General features: G+C 45.0%; 1 protein-coding gene and 1 long non-coding RNA gene across 19 annotated transcripts in view; one reads left to right on the top strand and one right to left on the bottom strand.

Annotated features, from left to right (window-relative positions):
• LOC128852119 (uncharacterized) overlaps nt 1-18,755 on the bottom strand; it is a 44,483-nt gene extending 25,728 nt beyond the window's left edge. The window contains exons 1-4 of one of the 2 annotated variants that reach the window (XR_008449761.1): nt 18,677-18,755; nt 13,856-13,960; nt 13,627-13,771; nt 8,064-10,269 (exon numbers count right to left, since the gene is read on the bottom strand). This is a non-coding gene — a long non-coding RNA (uncharacterized LOC128852119). Of the gene's footprint in view, nt 1-8,063; nt 10,270-13,626; nt 13,772-13,855; nt 13,961-18,676 lie in introns of those variants that run through there. The other variant, XR_008449762.1, reaches the window with a different exon arrangement.
• Nucleotides 3,382-18,683, top strand: LOC128852117 (uncharacterized). 17 transcript variants are annotated; one of them, XR_008449746.1, is made up of 7 exons: nt 4,706-5,678; nt 5,952-6,018; nt 6,643-8,068; nt 13,695-13,779; nt 16,116-16,252; nt 16,368-16,495; nt 17,585-18,683. XR_008449746.1 is itself a non-coding variant. In XM_054065942.1 (4 exons), exons 1-4 carry the CDS (start codon nt 4,481-4,483, stop codon nt 7,619-7,621), a joined length of 642 nt encoding a protein of 213 aa, XP_053921917.1. In that variant the 5' UTR covers nt 3,382-4,480. The 17 variants fall into 17 exon arrangements, 1 of the variants encoding a protein (XP_053921917.1); XR_008449753.1 differs by having other exon boundaries at nt 5,952-6,851; nt 7,127-8,068; XR_008449749.1 differs by having other exon boundaries at nt 5,952-6,992; nt 7,966-8,068.
• Nucleotides 18,756-22,970: the final 4,215 nt, after the last annotated feature.

The following is a 22,970-nucleotide window of genomic DNA, read 5'->3' as shown; positions in this document are numbered from 1 at the left end:
CATGCCTTTATGGCCCTTTGGGGGAGGACTTTTAGCATATTGTGTCAAATAAGTTGCCAGACAAAGCTGTTGAAGGGGAAAGTGAAGCACGGAGATAGCACATCGCTGTTCTGCTTAGCCAGATATTGGGAAGTGATGCAAAATCAGAGAAGGAGATGTGATGTTGGAACAGATTTATTGAGTCAAATGCCGTTTTTTTTCCTTTTGAATAGACTGCAGTCCTGCTGCCACTGAAATCAACAAAACTGTTGCTATTACATTTAAAGAGAGTAAGAAATACTAGGCCTTAGAATCAGTCAAAACTTCCTCATTGTCTGAATCTTCAAATCGTAGTCCATTCTCCCTTTCCATGCATTTTCATCTCAAAATGCACTGGGCCAAACTCACTAAGTCCTACACAGCTGAAGACTATGCAGGTACAGATGAGATAAAGCATTTCATTTAAATAAAAACCCAACCCTGAATTTCCTTGCTGCTGTAACACAAAGTTATCTTAAAAATGGGGTGGAGGGGGGGAACACGGACACAAAAATCAAAACCAGTCAAAAAACTGAAATCCCTTGAAACTGGTTACAAGGATTACAGGCTGGTATGGAGCCCTGGTTAAATGCAGAGTTCAGAAATTCAGCCCAGCCACATACCAAAGTAGACAGTTCTCCATGTGTTTATCAAGAAGCACAGCAATCTCTTCAAATTATCCTAAGTATCCTCCAAGAAAGACACATTTTTCCATGTTCTCTGGTGGCCAGAAAGGTGTTTTTTACCCCAGAAGAGCAATTATGTGACTGATACAGACAGAATTTGGCAACACCCACTAGTGGGCTGAATGCAAGTCTCAGCGCTTGACATGTAAATTTTCTCTACAGCCAGCCTGGTTGAACAGACCTGGCGCAAGAGCAGAACGTGGGAGCTCGCTCTCCTGGAGCTGTTCTGAACCACTGAGACACCTTCTCCTTGCCAAGGTTGTGCTCACCAAGGGCTGGACAAGTGCAGGCAAAGAGCGAGACTTGCTATTGGTATGAATTCCCACCTGCCCCATTGGGATGTTTTTTACAAGCAGCTGTGGTTGAGTTTCTCTGTCTTTCTGGGGTGACTCCCATGCCTTGTAGTGATCCCAAAGAGACTGGGCAGAACAGCCCTGCAACAAGAGCAGCTGAGGAGGGAAGGCGCAGTGACTAAACAAGACTGGAAGGAAAAAAATGAGCTGATAGCATGTTCAAGTTTCCCTTCAGCTGTTGCCTATGGTGGAATTATGAGCGTGGCCACTGAGCAGGAACTCTGCTTTTCCCAACCAAGGAGAGGCAGCTCCTCGCTTCCTTAGGGATTCCAGTGGAACCCATGGGCCTGCATTTTCAGAGTCCCTGGTCCCTTTCAAACCCTCCGGGCTGTCAGAGCATGGTTCTCCCACCCTGATCCTGCCCCAAGGACCAGAATTCATTTTCTTCTGTTGCAGGAGAGAGCATCCCACTGTATGAGCCCAAGGAAGCAGTTCTTATATCTGGTTTCCACAGAAACATATCATCATTTTTCTGATTGTGTGGAGTCAGCTGAAGTTCTCGAGTTGTGTTGTGGATGTTTTCTCCACAAAAGCATGAGGTGTTAACCATGGTGGCATGGCATGGCTCCAGCTCTGCTCACACCCCTCAGCTCTTCCCCTACTCTGGCAGCAGTGGCAGGGCAGCCCTCAACTGTTTGAACAGCTGCCTTGTTTCATCTGGGAGGTGGCTGCCCTTCAATCCTGGAAGAAGAGCTCATCTTCTGGATAGTTTGCATAACAATTAACATTTGTCAGCTGAGATCTGCCTGGTGAAAGATCACTATTTACAAGCAGGAGATGCGTCTTTTAAAGCAGGAATGCTTCTTGAACTCCTAAAAACTATGCTGAAAGCTGAGCCAGTCTGAAGGTGGGCTGATTTCACGTGGCAGGTTTAGGAGGACTTTCATCCATTCAAGTCTGACGTAGAAAACTGGAGCTGCCATGAAAGGAGGGGATTCTTTAGCTCTTACAGATTTCATTCAGTTGTTCCAATGAAATAAATACATCCGCCTTAAACAATTGAAAGAGGTATTTACTGCCTGTGGTTTAACAACTGTACTAAGTCAAAGGGCCCAGTCAACTAGAGCCTTATAATTCTTTTCTAAAGAGAGGATGAGAGAAAAGAATGAGACAACAATGCAGTATTTATAATAAAGATGAAATGAGTGGAACTCAATGGCGCCAGCAGCCCCCGAGCTCCTGCTGCTTGGGCTAATGCATTTTGCATTAGCACGTCTGGATATCTGGCACTGGAAGGTCCTGAAAATGCTTTTACAAAATAGCGGCATTCTTATAGCAGCAGCATTTCTTCCAATCACCACCACCGACTGGCGCAGCGCAGCCTCTGCAGCTGGGTGGATCCCCAGCGAGGTTTCAGGCCACTGAGACCTGTTTTCCACCCACTTTCTCGCAGCCACGTAGCTTTTTGCCTTGCTCACCTCACCGTGTTTACAAGCAGCTGCACCAAAAGGGCTCACTCCTTCACAGGGCACCTGCTCAAGCAGGGATGGGTTTATGGGGTATCTATCCTTGTCTGGGATTTTGGAGCTTGGCCCAGGGAGGCAGGTTCTGTGCCTTCTCACGTTACAGTAGGGGGCTGCTGGGCAGCCAGATATCACAGTGAATATACAACACAGAATTACATCTGTGAGTAGATTTGCTCCGCATTGGCTAAATAAATAACATCTGTTTTACAAGAATCTCCAGATCTGTATCCCATACTACTCCATTAGTACAACAGTTAACCTTATATTTTCCTTGGAAGCAATACAAAATCCTCTAAGGAATTAATAGCCAGCAACTGCATGTCACCAGAACAATTTATTTTTCATTCTTTCTCCCAGCAGACTGAAGAGACACGTCTCCCATTTCCTTCTGAAATCTGGATTTGAAAAACTTTCTGTTGCTGCATCTTCCCATAACTCTGTAGAATGACACTAGCAGCAACGAGCAAAGCCAAGCAGCACCCCAGGACAAACTCTGGGGCAGGTGGCAAGACTGCATGGGTGTAGCTGTCGTCAGAAGCAAATGGTACCTTCTTTTTAATAACTATGATCATAGAAAGGAGAAACTCAGAAATTCAGGGGGTTCTTTTGCTTTTGACATATACAAATGATTTATTGTCCTAAGAAATAAGTGATGCCAGAATCTATTATATAGACCTTGTATGATGGGTTTTCTTTTTTTTTTTTCCCTAAGCCTCTCTTACACAAGCTTATCTCTGTACAGAAGCAGAACATCAGTCTGAGGGGGAAACAAAAATGGTGTTAGAGGCTGCCAAAAAGTGTGGGAATGAGTTAATGAGGATTGAGGCAGGAGGAACATAATAAATCGATGAAGTTGTTGTCTTGATTGCTGTATGGTCAAGTCCAGCTAAGCTTCTTCCTGCAACAAGTAAGGCTGATCTTGGCCTCTGACACCCAAATGCTAGAGAAACAAGATGGGGTAGCAGCTGCTGAACTTTGTGTTCATCGACAAAGTACTTTTGGCTTGATTTTTCAACAACCCCTCTTGCGCTCAGGAGGCTGAACTCTTTGAAATCTATTCTTAATATCTCAACCTCATTTCTGGGAAATACTCATCAGACCCATAGAATGTGGCCAGGGTTGTTTAGTTTTCATAGCAGAGTGCCTAGAAGCTGCTCAACTGATAAGTCTAAGCCATGGTGCTTTTCAGTGCTAAACCCCTCACATACTGAAGGAGAATGGACATGTTGACTTCACCCCAACTGGAGGGTGAAAAGAAACTAACACTTAACTACGTTTTAAGAAAACCCTAGTGAGACATGTCTTGCAATAAGTTACTTAAATGAAGGCAGACAGAGTGTTTCGGAGAGGACAGAACCACTCCGGAAGCCTGAGCTGTGGAGATAAACTAGCAAAAATGCCTTCAAACACCACATGTGGCAATAGCTCAACGCCGGGGATATCAAGTCAAAGGCAAGTCTCCAAAGCAGGCAGAGACCCCAGGTCATGACTCCACAGGCTGTTGAGACTGGTCAGGATATGTCTTGGATGCAGAGCTGAGATCTGGACTGAGGTTTTGACTTGACTTGTTGCTAGTCAGAAGAGTTCCTAGGGGAAAATATCTTATACCAAGTAACCTCAGTGTCAGGACTCCAGTACATCTTAGAGTCTGGATTGGTGTGCAAGTGGAATCTTAAGCATTTAGCAGCGCAGATGTTGCCAGCTTCAGGAGTATGTGCTGCTGGCCTTGCTCCACAGGTTCCCTGGGGATGATCTGAGCTTTAACTGAAAGCTGCTGTAAGTTTTGCAGGCTGTTTCAGAGGAAGACTGGACACCCTGGCTCTGCAGAAGGTGCACGTCAGGGCAGAGTCCTCCACTTCTGCAAGCAGAAAAGCCGAAATGTTGCCTCTTTAAGTGAAGCAAAAGAAAGCAGCTGTCGGAGCCAGTTCTGGGCTCACAGGGAACATGAAACCCGCTCATGTTCCTGCTCCAACACAACCTCAGCCCAACTTTCTACTGGAATGCATTTCAACTTTTCTTTCAAGCATCGGTGCTTTCTGATCATCTCCCCATTCCATCTCACACACTGCTACTTCTTTGCCTTCTTTCTAATGAAACCACTGACTCAGACAGTCTAAGCTGCTGCTCAGCCTGGATGAAGAAATGGCCGTGGAGGGATACAATTTGTGACAGGTAATTCTGATTTATGCCACTTGGTGCTATCACACAGGGATTTGAAAACAACATGTCCCAGTGCAGCCACATGTATTTTGCTGTCTGCTATTCTGTGAAGCCTGGAACAGTTTAAGGCTTGGTACGCATCCTGCTCCACTCAGAGCACAAAGCATCCTGCTATTGCTAAAACGTATTTTGACAACATGCATAAAGCATTATCCTTCCCGCAGGGGATCTCAGCAGAGAAATGGTTGGAGTCACTGGTCCAGGATGAGTAGACGTGGTAACAGGCCATGCTGTGGGAGTTTTACTTTCCCTGCTTTGCTGTTCATGGTGAGCTGGGGCAGCTGGTTTCCCTTCTGAGTGATGCCTGGAAGCAGCAACAGATCTGAAAGGTCTTAGATGTCACTTGCTGGGCCCTCAGTCTGAAGAACAGTAACTCACTGCTTTGGTAAAGATCCAGTCCCAAATAATCCCCTACTGTTGAACTGTCCTCAAGGCAGGACAGCGGGAAACCCAGTGGCGTGACGGATCTGTCCCATGTGGGTCCCACCAGGGAATGAGAACTGCACAGGAAGGGACATGTCTGAAATCAGGAGATTTAGGAATTGCCCAAGGAGGCGTTTTGAAGAAAGCCTAAGAGGGCAGGAGTGGTGGGAGACCTGCATGAGTGAGATCCCAGGGATGGGGCAAAGACAGGGGAAAGGAGGGGTGCAGGATGACCCCATGCAAATGTGCAATCCTGCAAAGGAGACCCAAAACAGGACTACTTGCTGCATGACATGACTGTACACAGCGGTACTGCAGGAGCAGGGAGCGCCACGTGACACCGGACACGGCCGTGCTGTTGGGGTGTTGCCCGCTAAAGTGGCCACTTTGTGAAGCTTTGACAAGCCAGCAGACCCCATGTCCGAATTCTAAGCAGGGAGGCAGGAACTCTGCCCTCCCAAGCACACTGCCTGTGATGTGATCCAACCATCAGAGGACACATTCAGTTGTGGGTAGGTGCTGGCTGCGAGGGCAGCCCCAGCTTGGGGCTTCCCTGCTTTAGGGAATGTCACTGTGTTATCTGTCTCTTCTTATACGTTTTATGTTTTTTGCACATATTTTCATTGCGATGTGCTGTGTTAATGCAGTCACGTGTAAAAAGCAGTCAGGATACACTACATAAAAACAGGAAAGATCTTTAATCTTAGGGTCATGAGAATGACACTTGACCTAGCAAAGATACTTGTCCAGTTGTTTTACTTCTAATGTACTTGTTTTTTCTTCAGTACTGGCAGTGCTTTGGATTTCAGCAGTGTTTCCAGCTATGAAGTTTTAGATGAGCTATGGGTCAAGGTAGGTCTTGAGGGAACTGCAGTGAACTAACAAATGACACCATCCAAGGAGAGCTCAGGTGGTGCCCTTGCTCTGTTTCCATCCATTTCTTCTTTTGTCTTGAAATGCATTTAAAAGTCCCTTAAACAAATCAGTGGGTTTTGGTTCATCATTGCTTGATTTTCTTCAGCTAGTGACTACTAATTCCCTTATTGAGTGAAACAATCGGAATAACGCAAATAGATCTAAATAACAGCTGCAAATTAAATGATGCTCTACGTACTATATAATAAACAAAGCAAGAAAAACACCTTCATTCTAACACCTGAATTCATTGTACAAGCAGAATCAAGAGGCTGAAGACCAGAAGAAATGTTAAAATTTGCAGTGTCCCTAAATCTTGGGTAGTGCAATCTGAGCTCTGCCATTGGAAAAGTGCTGCACATATATGCTGTGTTTTAAAAATGACACTGGTGACTGTGCAAGAATGCTCAGTGGATCAGCTTCCCAAAATGACATGCAAAAGTCTGTGATCAAAATATATTACTTTACAGCATGGTTACAAGGCACAAACATCACTTATGGAAGTCTCCAAACCTAGGCTGAACTTTACAGTTTGCCAATGCTTTCTCTTCCAATTTACAGGATGGGAACACCCTTGCACAGGGTTGCTCACCCCACTTTGGCAGTGGACCAAGCCAGCCCACCCTTGGCATGAACAGACAACAGGTGCGGGAAAGCGATAACGTCCACAGCCTGCTCTGCTGCCTCCTAACTGCCCTGTCTCACCAAACTCCAAGAATGCCACCTTGCAGCAACAGACCACATGGAGATTTTCTAAAGTTGCTTTGCAGGTGAGGAGCAGAAAACTTTTGTTTCAAACTCCCGTGTTATCAGAAAACTTCTAGAGCTTCTCAGGCATTCATTGCAAACCCACAATCTGTCCAACTCAGTGAGAATGCCTTGCAGCAGGATCGGGTTTTATCCAGCACCAGGTACGCTGATAACCCTCCTTAATCAGTTGCCAATCTCTGCTCAGCGAAACCACTCCCTGCAGTATTTTTACTGAAGTTATTCTTTAAATGACAGTGTGATATTTTGTTTTCTTTTGCTCATTTGTCAATGGAAGAACTGGTTGTGCTGTGTGTCTCCTCTGACAAGAAACTTGTTGGGGTCCCTTCGCACCCGGCTGTGGAAAAGCCTTCTAGGTTCCTTTTCACCCTGGTGTTGACACTACTCTGGAACATTTTTCACAGTTTATGTTGTTCTATGTTTAGCTGAGCTGCTACTTGCATGCATGTTCGGCTATTTTGAGTATTTTATTTTCCTCCACCTGAGTTGCACAAGACATTCAAGGAATTATATTGTTAGGTTTTTAGGTATGAGCACCTAACCTAAAAAATGAAAATTAAAACCTGATATGTCCAAAAGGCATCACCGTGTGGATAATTCACATTTCATTTTGCCAAACAGCTTTCCCAAATGGAGATGTAACTGGTTCCTACTCTTCATCCAAGCACCTGGACATCACTGCATGTTTCACAATGAGTTTAACATTTCATTCTTCTCAGTAATGCATCAGAGTGACACAAGCCACTTTCTGTCCCCTGGGGGTTTCTTCTAGATGAAGGAACTATAAAATGCCTCCTGGAATTTTGCTGATTCCCAAGCCCTACAGCCTTCAGCACTGTTGGATCACAGTTGTTCCACCATGACTTCCAAGCCCTAAATCAGACATAAATGGCTTATAGCAGATAAAACCCCACTGAGAAATATGGGTTGTCTGTGTGTGTGCAGCTATCGGATATAAAACATGCCTAATTAAATCCTGGAAAACTACATTCTCTGGTTTTAAGTCCTCTGCATGTACACAGGCCCAAGACTTCTGTTTTTATGCCCTGAGAAATTCCAGGATTTCTTCCACTGCCTTCTCTCATATATAACATGTACAATCCTGCCTCCCTGCAGAGCTAATCCCATAGACTTCAACAAGATTACTGCTCAGGTAGCTTGAATACCTTTCCAAGAAACGGCGCTGGACTCAGTCACATGAGAGATGCCAGTCTCTTGGGTAAGTCCTACGAGCAGAACTAGATCTTTACTACAGTTTTCTGCCCTGATCCAGCTGCTCGAGCAAGGGGAAGAATTGAATGCCTGCTTAGCCTGAGTTCTGCTAATTCCCACCAGTTATTGAGGCTGGTTTCTTCACTGCAGAATCCAGTAGAACTGGATTGAAACCAACATGCTTATTTTCTGTTGAGAAACTGACTGATATTCTAAAACACCTTAAATTCTCTAGTTTCTAATACAAAAGTCATTGAGAAGACTAGGTATAGTTTGATGTGCTAGATTTTAAAGCTATGTTGGACCCTAATAATTTCCGCTGCCTTCGGTTAAGATTCCTATGGCAATAATAAGAGAAGCTGTAAAAATATGTCCCTTATTCTTTATGGATTTACGTCAGGACCTTATTGCTCTAATCATTAACTAGCCTCCTGCTTGATCTATGAAAATTGCTCTGTAATATTTATGAAATGTGACCTTTGTTAATTCAATGTAACAAAGCATTGGATTAATTCTGTTTGCAAGTGGAACAGATTTTCAAATCACTCTGCAATTAGTACAGTTTGATCTATCCAGCCTATCTCTGCATGGGGTAGCCTTCTACTGAAACAGCAGGATTGCTGTCAGAAATGAAACGCGTTTTCCGTACAGCTGAAAGTAAGGCTGTAACACCTGCTTGCACTACATCATCTTTGGCAAAGGTAACTGCTGAATGAATATTCCCAATAAAGGAAAATGATAACCACACTTAGAAAGTTTTTTGTTATGAGAAACACCTCAACTGAAAAAAAAATGTACATGGCCAAAAATGTTTGTGATGTCAAAAGGGGAAACCAAAAGGAAATAGGACAATCTCAGGCTGAAAGGGACACTATTAGCCATTCTGTAATAGATACAGATCAAGCAACTGCAAGTGACAACAGGGAGATTCGGAGTCAAGATGCTTTAGTAAGTGATTCTCCGAATCAGTCCCAAGGCCATCAGCAAGAGGGGATGGTAAGGTCTCTCTGCACCTAAAAGCCCACCTTCCTAATCTAGCTAATGAATCTCTGATTCTCAGTGTCATGCAGGACAACCTGTGCCACTTCAGCACATGTGGTGTTTTGGAGGAACAGAGTTTCATTGGAGCGACAAATGTGTTGGACAAGTGTCATGCAGTGATACCACGTGGCGCCATCCAATAGCAGGTCACTAGGGGTGCGCAGTGTCCTGAGCATTCATATCATATTTCTCCATCCCCAGAGCTCTGTGTGGTCAGTGACAGCACTCCATTTTCAATACAGGGTAATGAATGCTTAGTCCAACTAGGACTGCCTCAGGTGACACACATCACGAACAAACTGAGCATTTTCCTCTCCCTGCATTAGTCCCCTGAGCTCATCCACTAGTGATGGTCAAAATGAGAGTTTGGTTTGAGCCAAGTTAAGCTCTGATGAAATCTCTACATAGAACTGTAAAAGACACTCGTTTGGCCCCGTGCAGATCTGTTTTATTTTTCCTGTAGCGTGACATCCGACTGTGCTTTCCTTTGAGGAAACAAACATCCTCTTGGATAAAGCAGGGACTGGAAAGCCAGAGACACCACCCGCATGCTCTGCTCCTTGTGTGGGAACAGAGAGGGAGGCTGAGGCAGAACTGGGATGGGGTGGGCAGCAGGCCCTCATCCAGGAAAAAGTGGTGCAGCTGCCCTGCAGACAGCACAGCTCTGCCAGACTTGCAGCTGCTCCAGCCCACCGGGCTTTCATAGGTCAAGGACACTTTCATGAGGAAGGTGCTCAGCTCTTCATGACAGTCCTGCCTTTCAAACTGGCATTTTAGCACAGTTTTCCTCATGGGAAACAATATTAACCTACAGGACACGAGCAGTTTGATGTGAAAGCAGCAGCACAGGCTGCAAAGAGAAAGTCCTGTCCATGGTCTTCTGCCAGTCGGTTCTCTATGGTTCATGATTTGGTTCTAAAATTCAAAGCTGCCTGCAAGGCCGGCCAACAGTGCCTGATGAGCCTCTCCCTGTGACCTTGATGATGTGCTAGCAAACAAAGGAGCTGCTAAGGAAACTAATGCGAGTTGTGCCTGTGAATGACATGGGCTTCTTGGCCTCTGGCCAAAAATCATTACACCCATTCCCAAAACTCACCAGAATCAGGGAATCTTCCTTCCTCCATGTTACTCTCCTGTCCTCCAAGGGAAAGTAAAAAATACAGATGTCTGAGTGAGGAAAGAGAAAGGGAGAAGCTAGACACATACAGGCTGTTGTGATAGGGGAACTGGGGAAAAAACAGGCTCCATAAGTAGTGGTACTATGAGCTGCAGCATTGCCTGTGGGGCAGTGGGGAGAGAGACGCTCCAACAGGTTCCACTTGACAGCAGCCCACCCCACACCCCCCTTCAGGTGCACTTTCTTTGGATGCCTTTCCCATTTCCCAAAATCGTTATCAGATGGAAAATTTGGTAGGGTTAAATCACATGCAGTGAACCAACTGGCAAGAAGAAGATTTGAGAGCGAACATGTGAAACCAGGGAGAAGAGGAACAAGCAGCAGCTCAGCCCCTCTAGGTGTTCCAGGAACACAAACGCGTGCCCTGGCAGACACAGCGAAGACAGTGGACAGGCAGTGAGTGCAGCACTCAGAAGAAGGGCAGCAACAGCGTGGGCAGAGCTGCCTTCTGGCTTCTTGCTTGGGCTCCACTGCATGCATTTTTTGCAGTTGTATATGCCTGCACTGGTGCCGACTGTGTGAAGTCCTGGACGGACTGGTTATCCTACAGCTCTGAGGCAGTCACAGATCCAGGGAAAGTGGGAGGCTAAGAGAGAAGTGATCCGGTTGAAAACAAGGCCAGAAATCTCCAAGTTCCTGCTAGAGAGCAGTGGTGGAGTCAGGTTCCTCCCTGCTGAGCTGAGCAAGTTTCTCTATCACAATACGTTTTCTCTTTTCAGGATCACAGATTGCTCCATCAGACAAAATATTTTCCTGCTACTGTGTCCTTCCTTAAAGATGGGGCTCTCTATACCACGCGCTGCTGTCCTCTTCTAGCAAACACACTTAAGAGCAAGTGTGCCTTGAATGCCCCCCACACCTATTAGATTCCAACATCCACGGTGTGAAATCCCCATTCGGTTTTATGTCTTCTTTGCCTTTTTTTCAACAACTTCAGCTTTTTTGAGCTTCTGAAGGTTTAGGAGGTTCTACTTTTTTGCATAATTAGGAAATTGGGAACTGTGGTTTATCTACTCATTTCCTGTGAAACACAAAGGTCCCGAGAGATGGGGGATGCGTGTATGTGTGCGAGAGAGTGTGCATGTGTGTGCGTGCCAGGGGATGCTGGGAGGGTGTGGGGTGTGGATAAGTCTGCCTAGAGAGCACAAGGGTGAGTTTGCAGTATCATGAAGAGAGATTTCTCCTGGCTCCCACTGGCATAAAGAGAAGACTGCAGTTACATTAGTTTGTGACTTCTGGAAAGTAGCCCTCGCACCGAAGGTGATGTGCTACAGCTTGTTGTCACTGCAGCTCTCAGACTGTGGGTCAATGGTCAGGGCAGTCCTCCACTCTCGCCAGTCAGTGGACACTGCACTGCTTGCCAAGCACCTTCTCTTCCTCACCAACGTCATTGACATTTACACCGTTCAAACAAATCCTTTCCTACATTGCAATGTTTGCCACAGAAGCATTTTGTTGACTAGCAGGTGTTTCGGCCAGCTGTGACAAGGAAGGGGCATGGTGGGTGTGAGGGATGGCCTATTCATGAAGATGCAGGCAGCACTGGTGGAAAGGCTGGTTCTCTCCATCCAAGCTGCCTCTTTGCATCTGGCCCCATCCCGGCCACTGGGCTGGGATTGCTAAGCTGGGGAAATGGCAAGCAAGCACAAAGCGTGCCATGATTCAGCAGCACTCATTTCTGTAACCAGCCTTCCAGCTGCCAGAAGAAGGCAAAGTTCCTGTATGAAAATATTTTCAGTTGAATATAACATAAAATGCAATAATAGATATTTCAAGATGTAAACAGTAGCTTTTTTCCTCCAGCGAAAAAACCAAAAAACTCACAATTACAGCTTTTGTGTGTCACGTCGCTGTTTACTAACATGCAACACAACTCTAGGGATCAAAAGTGGGGGAAAGAAAATTGGATTAAAGGAAGTGTGGAGTTTTTTTAACCTAAAGTGTTCTGCATAAAACTATTATGCTGAGAAGATGACTAATGTAACCAGTGTGTGTTTTGAAGCATGTCATGAACACTTTTTATGCTTTCTGAACACACAAAAAGAAACCCCAGGAGAGAATTAATTTACAAATCTGATTAAGCATAGTCCCTAAGTGGCAAAAAGCATCATACAATAAATAGTAGACTCTACAGGTAAATAAAGCTTTAAAAAGTAAGCATTCTCTAGGAAGACCCCAGATGTGTATTTTGGGTAGTTTACTGTGTTTGATTAGATGTCAAAAGCACAGATAATGAAAGCAGTGGTCTCACTGAGGTGTTATTTCCAACCTCTCCTTCATTAAGCCATCGTACTGCCTGTCTAGTGTACAGCATGTATCTTAATTTGAGAAGCAAAGGCAAGCCTATAAACAGAGGAATGAGTCCTAAGATAGGGGTTTTCTAACTGATGCCAAGACTGACTTAACGTGTGGTCCTTGGCCAGTCATAGTGGAATAAGTTTGGATGAACCAAGAAGCTCCCATTTCCCAGGGGTTTTGTTCCTCACCAGGCACAGCCTATTCCCCCGCTGTTGACCCACACAGTAGGGCCAAAGTATGCCAGCACTGACTCTTTCCCCTTGGGTGCAAGATCTGTGCTGCTTTGCACAAGGCCACGACAAGGTCAAGCCGCAGCCCCCTTTGGCACAGGTCCCAGCTACCTGAGTCTCAACAAAAGTTACCTTTTGCATGAGTTGTGTCAGCCTTCATTCATTCACATTCACAGAGTAGTTTATGATAGAAGTGAGCAGTAGTATTGCTCTGCAATTGGAGTTTACTTGCCTTCAGGGACATTCTGAGTCCACGGGAGTTTGGATGTTAATTACAGTCCCTTATAGCTGTAGATCAGGGTGTATTCAAACCCCAGATAGATGCTTATTAGAAGCTTTAAGTCTCATCAGTGCATCTCTGAATATTACAGCCATTTTCATATATATAGGAATATACTTCTACTAATCTTCTTACCCCCGGAATAACTACCAATAACATAACACCTTTTAACAACTCACATAATTTCATTCAATAGCAGAGAGGTGACAGAATGACTTAGTATGACCTAGACTTTCCCATGTGCGTAAGTGGTGAAATACCCTGTCCTACTGCTGTCATGGGAGTCATTTGATATAGGTCCACCTTCCACCAGCTTTAGCTCACCCGTATTGGAAGCAAAAGTGAAAATCCATCCTTGCATTACACTGGTCCCAGTGAAGAGAAGGAGGATCATTTTGTGGTGAAAGCCCTGAACTGGATTTGAGGTGTCCAAGTTACCACAGGTACCTCATTATCTCTGGCAATAAGAGCTGGGGACTTCTCTGTGTTCCTGCTTCCCTCTGCATAGGGAAGGTTTATTCATAACAACTTTCTCCTACCTTTGTCTGTTTTCTCTGTGTTGACTGTAAGGTCTTCACATTAAAACCAGCTCTCTTACTGTGTACAGGTCATCTAGACTAGTGGGATCTTGGTCTCCTGTAGATACCAAGAGAGCAGCAACAATGAAGAAGAGGTGCCAGCATCCTAACAAGGTAGAAAAAGGAGAATGCATTAAGTAATGCCCTGAAACTACTCTTCTGTGGGCTGGTAAAACATACTTTCACTTACACAATGCAGACAGTGTCAGCAAAGCAGGAAGTCATTTCCTCAGCATCGAGTCTGTGCCATAACTGCAGGGAGTCCAACACCTTGGACGTGGCTGAGTTGGAGAATCTGTGTCACACAAAGGGAGAGGAATGGAACCAGCGTGAAACCATTGACAACAAAGAAAAGGGAACAAAAATAGGACAGGCAGGATCAGAGACACAGAGCCCAGTACAAAGCAAAAAAAAAAAAAAAATAAAAAAAAAAAATAGACCCTTGGAAAGCTGGAAGTAAGACAAATAAGCCAAGTAAGTTTAATTCTTTATTTGGCCCCCCAGTTTCTTCCACCTCACTTGCACCTTGTTACTGAAACTTCTCCGAATCCTAAAATCACACATCAACACAAAGGGCATGGCACCCCACATAACATTTGTATGGTAAACATCCTTCTGAGGATGAAGATTGCCCTTTGTAACTTTTGGATTTTGCAGCCACCACATCTAGCAAACACAGTGTTGCGTGGGTCCAGTAAGGCTAAGTCTTAACCACTATGTGCTACAGCATCTTAGGTTTTGGTCCCCAAACAGACAGAGCAGTCTGAGTGGAGTCTTTTGCATGCAAGGTTGCTGCCAGCAAGTTGTGCTTTTTGGAGGCCACCCTTATTCCCATCCACATCACCACAAAAGTGTTCTGGAGTTGTTGAGCAAAGGTCTTCCCTTTGCTGGAATTCAGTGCCCCAAGCAAAGGACCAAAACCAGCACTCAGTTGGAAGGTTTAGCTGGTGAAGCATCACATACAATCATTGCTGGACAGACCTATGCAGCCTCCCATCCATGACTCCTGAAAAAAGCATTCACTAAATCAATTCCACCCATGCAAAGTAGCTAGAGTCTGCAAACACTTACATACTCATTAGCATGATTGATTTTCCATTATCTAATTAATTACTGCAGATTTCACATTTTCACATTACTAGCTTTGTTCAAGAACAGCAAATGACACATCACCACAAGCTGATGGCACTGATCTCGCCTTTGTCCTGTACCTTGCATTTTCCCCCAAACTGGTGCAAAAGTCCAACCAGGCACTATAAGAGCAGCCCAGGAGGTCTCTGCATGTTCCCTCCTCTGCCAGAGCCTGGAGCCAAAACTCTCACAGACTTCTTATGCTGAAGGTGCCAAAAGCTCCCTGGGTAACCCAGCCCACTGCCTCGCTCTCAGAACATTCTGCTGATATCTGACCCCCTTGATGCAATTTAGATGCATTGCTTCTTCCTCTCTTGGATGCTGAAAGCCAATGATTTCCTGATTGCATTAGGGTATTTTTTGCATAAGGAAGGGAGCTTGTTACAGTCTTTCTGCCTGACTTTTCACACGGTTTCCTTACTTATACCAAGAAATGACTGTGGGAAGTTGTACTTGCTTTATGTGGAATAAGAGACTATGTCAGACAAGGTGAAATCAAGCCCATAATTTTTTATTCTAAACCATACTTTACAGACACAGTTCCTCTAGAGTTCTCATTTAACATTCAGTCTTCTTTCTCCATAGGAGTAATTAGCTTGCAATGAGGAAAATCATTTAATTAGGCCCACAACTGATGAGAGCCTGCTGCATAGCCTATTGAAACAAAGGAGAAGATACAAATTGATTTTAACATGTTTTCATGCAGACCCAATCTTCCAAAGCAAACAGAGAGATAAGACAGCATCTGCTGACTATTCACCTGCCCAGTCTTTGTGCTGATCTCCAATTTTAGGTCCTGCAGGCAACTGTCCATGTTATTTACCACCTGGGCTGTTTTGATCTTCTCTCAAATGTGTGCATTGATGTAGGAGTTCTCTTATCTCTTCCACGATAATACTGGCCCAACTATATTAGCAGTATGAGGTTCAGGATCAATACTGATTCCTCCCTCATTCAGCTGAACAGCATTTTATTTACCTAATTACTAATATCTATTAAGAGCCTGAACTGGCAAATCTTGATGGAGCAGTCCAAAATGTATGACTGCAACATGCTATAGAAATGCAGAGTGCTATTATTACGTAAATACGGAATGCACCTACGATCTTCCCATCACAGATTAAATTGGATTCATTGCAGCTAATACCAGTAAGTGACGGAATCCTATGGCTGGTAGTAGATTTGCATCAGCCACATTAGGCACTAATATTTCCCTACGGGGGCATAGAACTCAATGATCTGCTTGCATACTTGCTGCAGGTCTGTAAATATATTATAGATATCCATTCTCTGATAAACAAAAATTTGTTCTTCCATAGATGTATGCACATAGCTTGGCTCCTTCAGAATGACTGTATGGAAAGACATCAGAGGTCCACCTCTAATTTTCTTCTGATCTCAAAATCCGATTCACCCAGCTTACAACTCATCTGATTTTGGATGTCCAAGCACGGAGGTGAGCAATGTCCATGCTTAAATTTGAAAATGCAACTTTTTCCTTTCTTGGTTCCTCATCTGTAATAAATATTCTATAAACTAATGGCCACTAACTACTTTGTTTGTTACCATAGAACGCATGAACTCATTCTTCCATATCTAGATGGATTTTCAGACCAAAGAGCAATACAAATTTGTCGGAGCTTCTTCCTGTAAACTCAGCAGATGTGATTCACAGATCCACAGGAAGCAGGTATTTTGGGTAAGACAATGTTATTTTTTTTATGTTCAGAGGATAGATGCCATTGAGACTGTGTTACCACTGGCTGATCTTATTCAGAAAACCCAGTTTCTTCCCTGCCCTCTTAAACTGGATGTTCTGTTTGTTTCTCTCTCTGTCCTGGATTGCAAAAGTGGTGCTAAGCATCAAGGCAGCTTAGAAGATGATCACAGCAAGGTAGAATATGGCTTTACTGCTATACGATGTGCTTATATCAAAGTTACCTAACAAGAAGGTCTGACTGCAAATTTTATTGGATAAAGGAGAAATGTTTTGTTTACCAGCTCATTCAAGCAGTGACCTCAAGCACATGCTCACGCCCCCTCAAAGTGCTCGAACACAAAGTGAGTCAGTCACAGTTTCTTCAAAGCCTTTATGCACTGCACTAGTCTATATACTCTGTGGAAGCATAACGCAATACAAATGTTCATAAGGCCCCTTTTCTATGTCAAGGGAGTGTAATAAGGCCATGCTATGTCTGACATTCTGATCTGAAATCAGATAACAAACCCTTCCTCAACAGTGTATCATAACGCTGAACATGACACACCGAGGACTTGGACATCGAGTCATCCTCCCAGCTCTTCCCCTGCCTTTGCTGAGTGACACCAGCCAATTGTTTTGCCTGTGTCTCATTTCTTTTTCTCTTTTAAAATGAAAGCAGTGATGTCGCTGCCTTTTGTAAAGTGCTTTGAGTGCAGCAGCATCAGTGAAGATTTTTAGGACAACGCTATTCAGAATTGTCAGGCGTGGTTTAGGTGAAATAGAGTTGAGGCAGAGCAGGATAATGGGGTAAATCAGTGTGTCTCAAGCTTTCCAATCTATGCCTCACTTCAATCAGTTAAGAATAATTTCATGCCTGATCACAGAAATGGCTGCAGGGCCTGGCGGCAGTGTACTGCACATCTTGCTGCTCGGAGAATGCTGGCAGAGAGGGGCAGTTGATGTCCCTGCAGACAAACTCTCAAGGAGGCTAAGATACAAATGTCTTTCATAATACAGCAATTAACAAGAAATGAATGTTACAAGGGACTGGCATTCAGTTCAAAATACTTTTTTTTTTTTTTTCAGATTTGACTTTCAAGCATGCCTGTTCCATAGCATTTCATGACCCCTTGCTAAATCCCAAACAAAACCAGAAGACATTGAATTATTTTGGGAAAGCCAGTGATGCAAACAATGCAGCAAACAACTGGTCAAGAGCAAGCAGCAAGCTGGGCTAGCAAGCATCATATAGAGAGCCCACCAACTCAAATGCATGCAAGTCACTCAGGTCCATGAGACACCACAGTATCTATACCGTGTATTTGTTGCTGTGGTCCTTGCACCAAGCTATTTTCCAAGCCTGCACCTGGGTACAGATCAAGGGGTGTGGCAGGTCAAGGACCCGTACAGAAGGCACATTGGATGAGATTGAACAGCCATGAGTCTTTCACACTATAGTCCCTCTGTGCTGCAGCAGCAGCAGCAAAACTCATGAACTCAGACACTTCACACACCTTCATGTCAAGTCACCTCAGCTTTAAGCTCTGAAAGTAGCTCTCTGATGGGCTGTCTCACATCTTCAGGCACTTTGAACTTAAAAAAACCTAAAAGCACACCACACATAAAATAGTGATGATGAAAAGCCACATGTGTACCAGTGGCAACCCAAAGGAGACACGGGGCTGCAGTGACATCTGCCATTGAGATGAGGGATGGAACACGGTCTTTGGCCCTGCTTTATTTGGTAGGACAGAGGTAGTCAGTGTCTCAAATCGGACTTGGGCACTGACAAAACTGATAGTTCAGAAAATTCTGTCCCTTCTACTTTCTGGTGTTCTGAATCAGAAGGGAGATGAGAAATTAAACAGGATTTGAGACGCTGAGACAAGGAGCTGAAACTTGTCAGTGCCAGCTCTTCCCCTCCTCTATGGGAAGACAACTAACTCTTTGCTAATTAGCTAAGCCTTGCAACACACAAGGAAACAGGGGACAGGACTCCAAGCCACAGTGAAGAAGTCTATTTCTTCACATAGGGGTAAGACACAGTATGGAATTTAAAACAGATGGAAGAAAGAAACATGCAGTAGCTACAATGAGCCAAATTGGAAAAGCATGGAAGGCCCAATTATTTCTTTAAGGCTGTATGTGGGGAATAGTGAGTTAAGTTCCTTGAATTACCAATCCTCAACTTCAGAGCTCTGCCCTCCTCACAGCTCAGCGCCAATGTCATGTTCTCAGATCCATGCCACACCACAGGGTGGATTTTGGAAAAGAAAGGCGTTGTAACATTTAAAAATATAGATAATACTACCACTCCAATCGTAAAGTGCAGGCAGTGAAGAAACAGCAAACACTCCAGGTTTTTGGGTGTGGCTGCTGATGGCTCTCAATTCTGCTTCTAAATATAAAGTTTTTCAGACTTCACCATAAAGTGACAGCTACCCGTTATCAGCAAAGGCCAGCTGTTTCTTTAGCACTCAGCTGTTCCTGCTGCTTGCTCGTACAAATGGAAAAAAGATATTTAGAGACACAAATCTGCAAAGCCTTTGAGAACATGTATATCTGTCCTTCAGTTCTAAAAGTAATTTGGTTGAGCATCTTTCACACACAATTCACGTTCGTTTCACACCTTTGCACCCAAGATGACACCACCAAAGCTAGTCCTGGCTCACCGGCACAAATAAAAATGCATCCATTCTAGGATTCATTCTAGGTGTTTAAGAAGTTTTTATGGTGCCTCCTGAGGACTCAGTTGAATTCACTCTAGGAGAAATAAACTTGGTAAAATTACTCGGCACTCTCTCACATATTGTTGCACACTCTACATAAAGCTCCTTCAACACAACTACAATTAAACGTGTGTCAGTGCTTCTTTGGTATGAGCCTACCTACATACCGTCCTTCCCAAATGCATGGGGTTTTACTCTGGATTTCATCAGCAGGAGTTCTGGGGTGGGGGCAGTGAATACACACACACTTATAATTCAAGCAGAGTAATACAGTTTACGACTCCTGAAGCCGAGAGCCACCAAGAACAGAAATCAGCTGTTTCTTGTTGACTGCACTGGTCCTTATTTTGCAGTCCTTAAGAGCACTACACAACTCTTCCTCATGTACATGGTCCAGCTGGCTTCAGTGGCCCCTTTCTTCCCAAAGCATCCCTTTCTTCCCAAAGCACCCCTTCCATGCAGTGGAGGGTGGAAGCACAGGGCCCCAGAAAGTGCCAGTATCAATGTGAAATTCTGCTCAATCACCTTAAATCAACTGGCTTTGAAATACATCTGCCTACATTTAAAAGCAGAGAGGGAAATCACATTGAGTGTGATGGTGTGTACCACAGGAGAGGTTAGACTGCTGGGTTTGGGTCCCAGGGGGTAGAGGGGAGGGAGACCCAGCAGTTGGATGTGACCAAGCACTGAGGAGTGTCCAGTGAAGGCGGTGCTTGGTGGGGTGCACAGCACAGGCTTTGCAATCTTTGAAGCACTTCCTCTGCACAGGGCTATGCTTGTTTAGACTCTTGTGTTTCTAGAGGCAAACAATGCATGTTCATAGTGTGGTGGGAAAGAGCAGAAGCTTCAGGCTTTCAGAGCCTGAGTAAAGCCATACATGAATCCTGACCTTTCGTACAAGCATTTTCCACTTTCACTCAGGTGCATTTAGACACCTAGCATGTTCATCTTCCTTTCTGGACATCTGACTGATTCCACGGTGCCTGTACAAAACAGTTTAAGATGCATTTAGGCACACATACAAAGAAATACAGGTACCCCGACAATCTGAGGTATTACTAGAACACTGTGACTATAGCAGAGAACAACAGTGCCTTATCTGTGCATCTTTGCATTTCCTTTACTACATGCTCTATGCACATGGTCAAGCAAAGGGAACTTTCTTTCCTGCCTGGACAACAAAAACCTATGCATATATGGTTTCATGCTATTTCGAAACAGAAGGCAATGTCAAATTGTGTCTAAACCTACTTCCAGTTAAACCAACAGCAAAACTGCCATAAATTGCAATGGGTTTACAGTGAAAACTCGACTGTCTCACATGCAGCAGAATTTCAATGGTTCAAGCAGTTCAAATGGAAAATGTTGCAGCAATTTTTTACCATTGCAATCTATAAATTTTTTTCTGCCTTGTAATTCATGGAGTTCAGACTTCTTCCAAGCAGACACAAAATCTTCTTAACTTACAGGCACAATTCTGCTTATTTCACAGCCTTGTATTTTGTCTTATCCCTGATGCCTGGACCAAATGGCAGTAAAATGTGATCTGTGTTTCAGCAGTGTTCATTACACTTGAATTATCAGGTGTAAGGTAGTTTTACCACAATCCTGTAAACACAGAAAAGCATAACCCTTATTTTAATCTGAATTGCTACTGTCCGCGTCAAAGGAAACTGTAGCTGACATCTTTTGTCAAGGAATAAACACACAGGGCAGTATTCTGCAATCCTCCTGTATGCTGAACAGCTCTTACTCAAACAGTTCAATTAAAATCAATGGGACCACTTGTGTATGAGTGCTGTTCTGCAGGAGGACTGATTACAGGCTTCAGCACTTTTGGCCTGAAGATGTACCAACATGTGATCACAGCACAGCTTAAAATTTGCCTATTTTAGAATGACTTGCTTCTGTCAAAACCAACCAGTTTTAGGCGACAGCTATGCAGCAGCTATCTGAGATAAGGATGCAAAGTTAGCAGCACAAATAGGATGGTGTGGACAGGAAAGGTGCTGAGCTTCTTCCTGTTCAGCCTGTACACCAGAAGCCAGTCTATTCTGGTAGATGGCTTCTGTGTATCCAGATGACGAAAGGCAGCTGAATATGCTGGCAAGGGTTGAAAAGCTGGCAGCAACTCTGGCTGCCTTTCTGAGAGTTTTCCACTGTTTCTTTTTTCAGCAGGTTAGACTATTGTGTAGAGTGTACTAATTATTTTAAATCTCTGTGCATGTTTTTACAGTACTGCTATCCTCCTCTCTTGCTTCTTCACTGTAAGGGGTCACAAATGCATGTGCCAGACACGTTTACAGAGCATCGCTAACATTCCATTCGTGTCACCCTTTCCATTCCAATTCATTTCTTGCCATACTTTCCACTATGAGGGCAGAAGGTTTTTCCTTTAGTTGTAGCCATATACTAACATTCTTCTGACTTATAGCCTTGATAAGGAGAAACATAATTGAAATCTGAGAGCTTTAAGAATCCCCTCACACACTGGTGGCAGGGAGAAATTCCACAGCTGGCACAAGAAGTGCCCATTTCTTGCTGTAAGACTCACAAAGGCCTAACCCAAACCGCCTGGTGATGACCAAAGACCCATCTTTTTGCTGGGACCTGGAGAAAGAGTTGTTTCCCACCCTCAACACCTGCCAAGTCTTGTGGATGCTACTCCACACTGGTGCAGCCCCCTCCTTAAGTAGTGTGTGCAGTTTTGGGAACTGTAGTATAAAGCAGATATAAAGCTACTGGACAGCATCTAGGAGGGCCAGACTTGGTGAAGGCTTTAGAGAGGCCACATGAGAAGTGGTTGAATTCACTTGGTCTGTTCAGCTTGGAGGAGACCAAGGAGAGACTTCATCCCAGTGGGGAGGAAAGTGAGCAGGCACTTATCTCTTCTCTCTGGTGACCAATGAGAGGTCCCAAGGCAATGACAAGGAGATGTGTCAGGGAAGGTTTAGGTTGGAGATGAGGAAAAGGTTCTTCACACAGAAAGTAGTGGAGCACTGGAGCAGAATCCCCAGGCAAGCAGTCGTGGCACTGAGCTTAACAACATTCAAGCACTATTTGGACAACGCCCTCCAACACACCGTGTGAGGGCTGAGGTTGTCCTGTGCAGGGACAGGAGTTGGACTCCATGATCCTTGTGGGTCCCTTCCAACTCAGGATATTCCATGATTCTATGAAGGCGCCTCTCCTCACGGCCTGCTGCCCCGCCGCCCGCGCAGAGCTCTCTAAGGCCACCACAGACCTCGGGCCGCGATTCCGCCTCACTCCCGGCCTGGAGCGAGTAGCGCGTTCCCATGCCCGGGGAAACCCAACAGCTGTCGAGGGGACACTGCCCGACGCCGAGGGGACAAGAGGCACCAAACCCTCAACAGAGAAGGCAGCACTACGCCCCCACGAACAGCCCAACCCGCCGCTCTTCTCGGCCACCCACACCGCTTCCGTTGCAGCCGCCCCGCCCCACTTCCGGGGCAGCGGGGCCGCCCCGCGCATGCGCAGCGCCTGGCGGGGGCGTGGTTTCCGCTTCTCAGCCATAGGGCGCAGGGCCTAGTCCTAACCTCCTCAGAGTGGGCGGGGCCCCCCATCTGCTCAGCGCGGACGGGCAGGGGGAGCAGGCCCAGCAAGGAGCCACTGCCAGCGCGGGGGCTGTCGGTTTGACCCGGGCCGGTAACGGCATGTGTGTGGAGGTGCCCAGGGGGCCACGGCAGGTCGGGCCGGGTCAAAGCACAGCTGCAGGCTGCAGC

The sequence above is a fragment of the Cuculus canorus genome, chromosome 4, assembly GCF_017976375.1.
Source record: "Cuculus canorus isolate bCucCan1 chromosome 4, bCucCan1.pri, whole genome shotgun sequence".
Taxonomy (NCBI): Eukaryota; Metazoa; Chordata; class Aves; order Cuculiformes; family Cuculidae; genus Cuculus; species Cuculus canorus.
This window is presented reverse-complemented; position numbering and strand designations above follow the sequence as displayed.

Excerpts from the sequence above, each read along its gene's own strand:
- LOC128852117 (XM_054065942.1), top strand. The coding sequence starts at position 4,481 with ATGTTCCTGCTCCAACACAACCTCAGCCCAACTTTCTACTGGAATGCA. Across the intron at positions 4,696-5,951 it reads AGGGATACAATTTGTGACAG|TACTGGCAGTGCTTTGGATT; the intron begins GTAATTCTGATT and ends TTTTTTCTTCAG. Across the intron at positions 6,852-7,470 it reads TTTCTAAAGTTGCTTTGCAG|CTTTCCCAAATGGAGATGTA; the intron begins GTGAGGAGCAGA and ends TTTGCCAAACAG.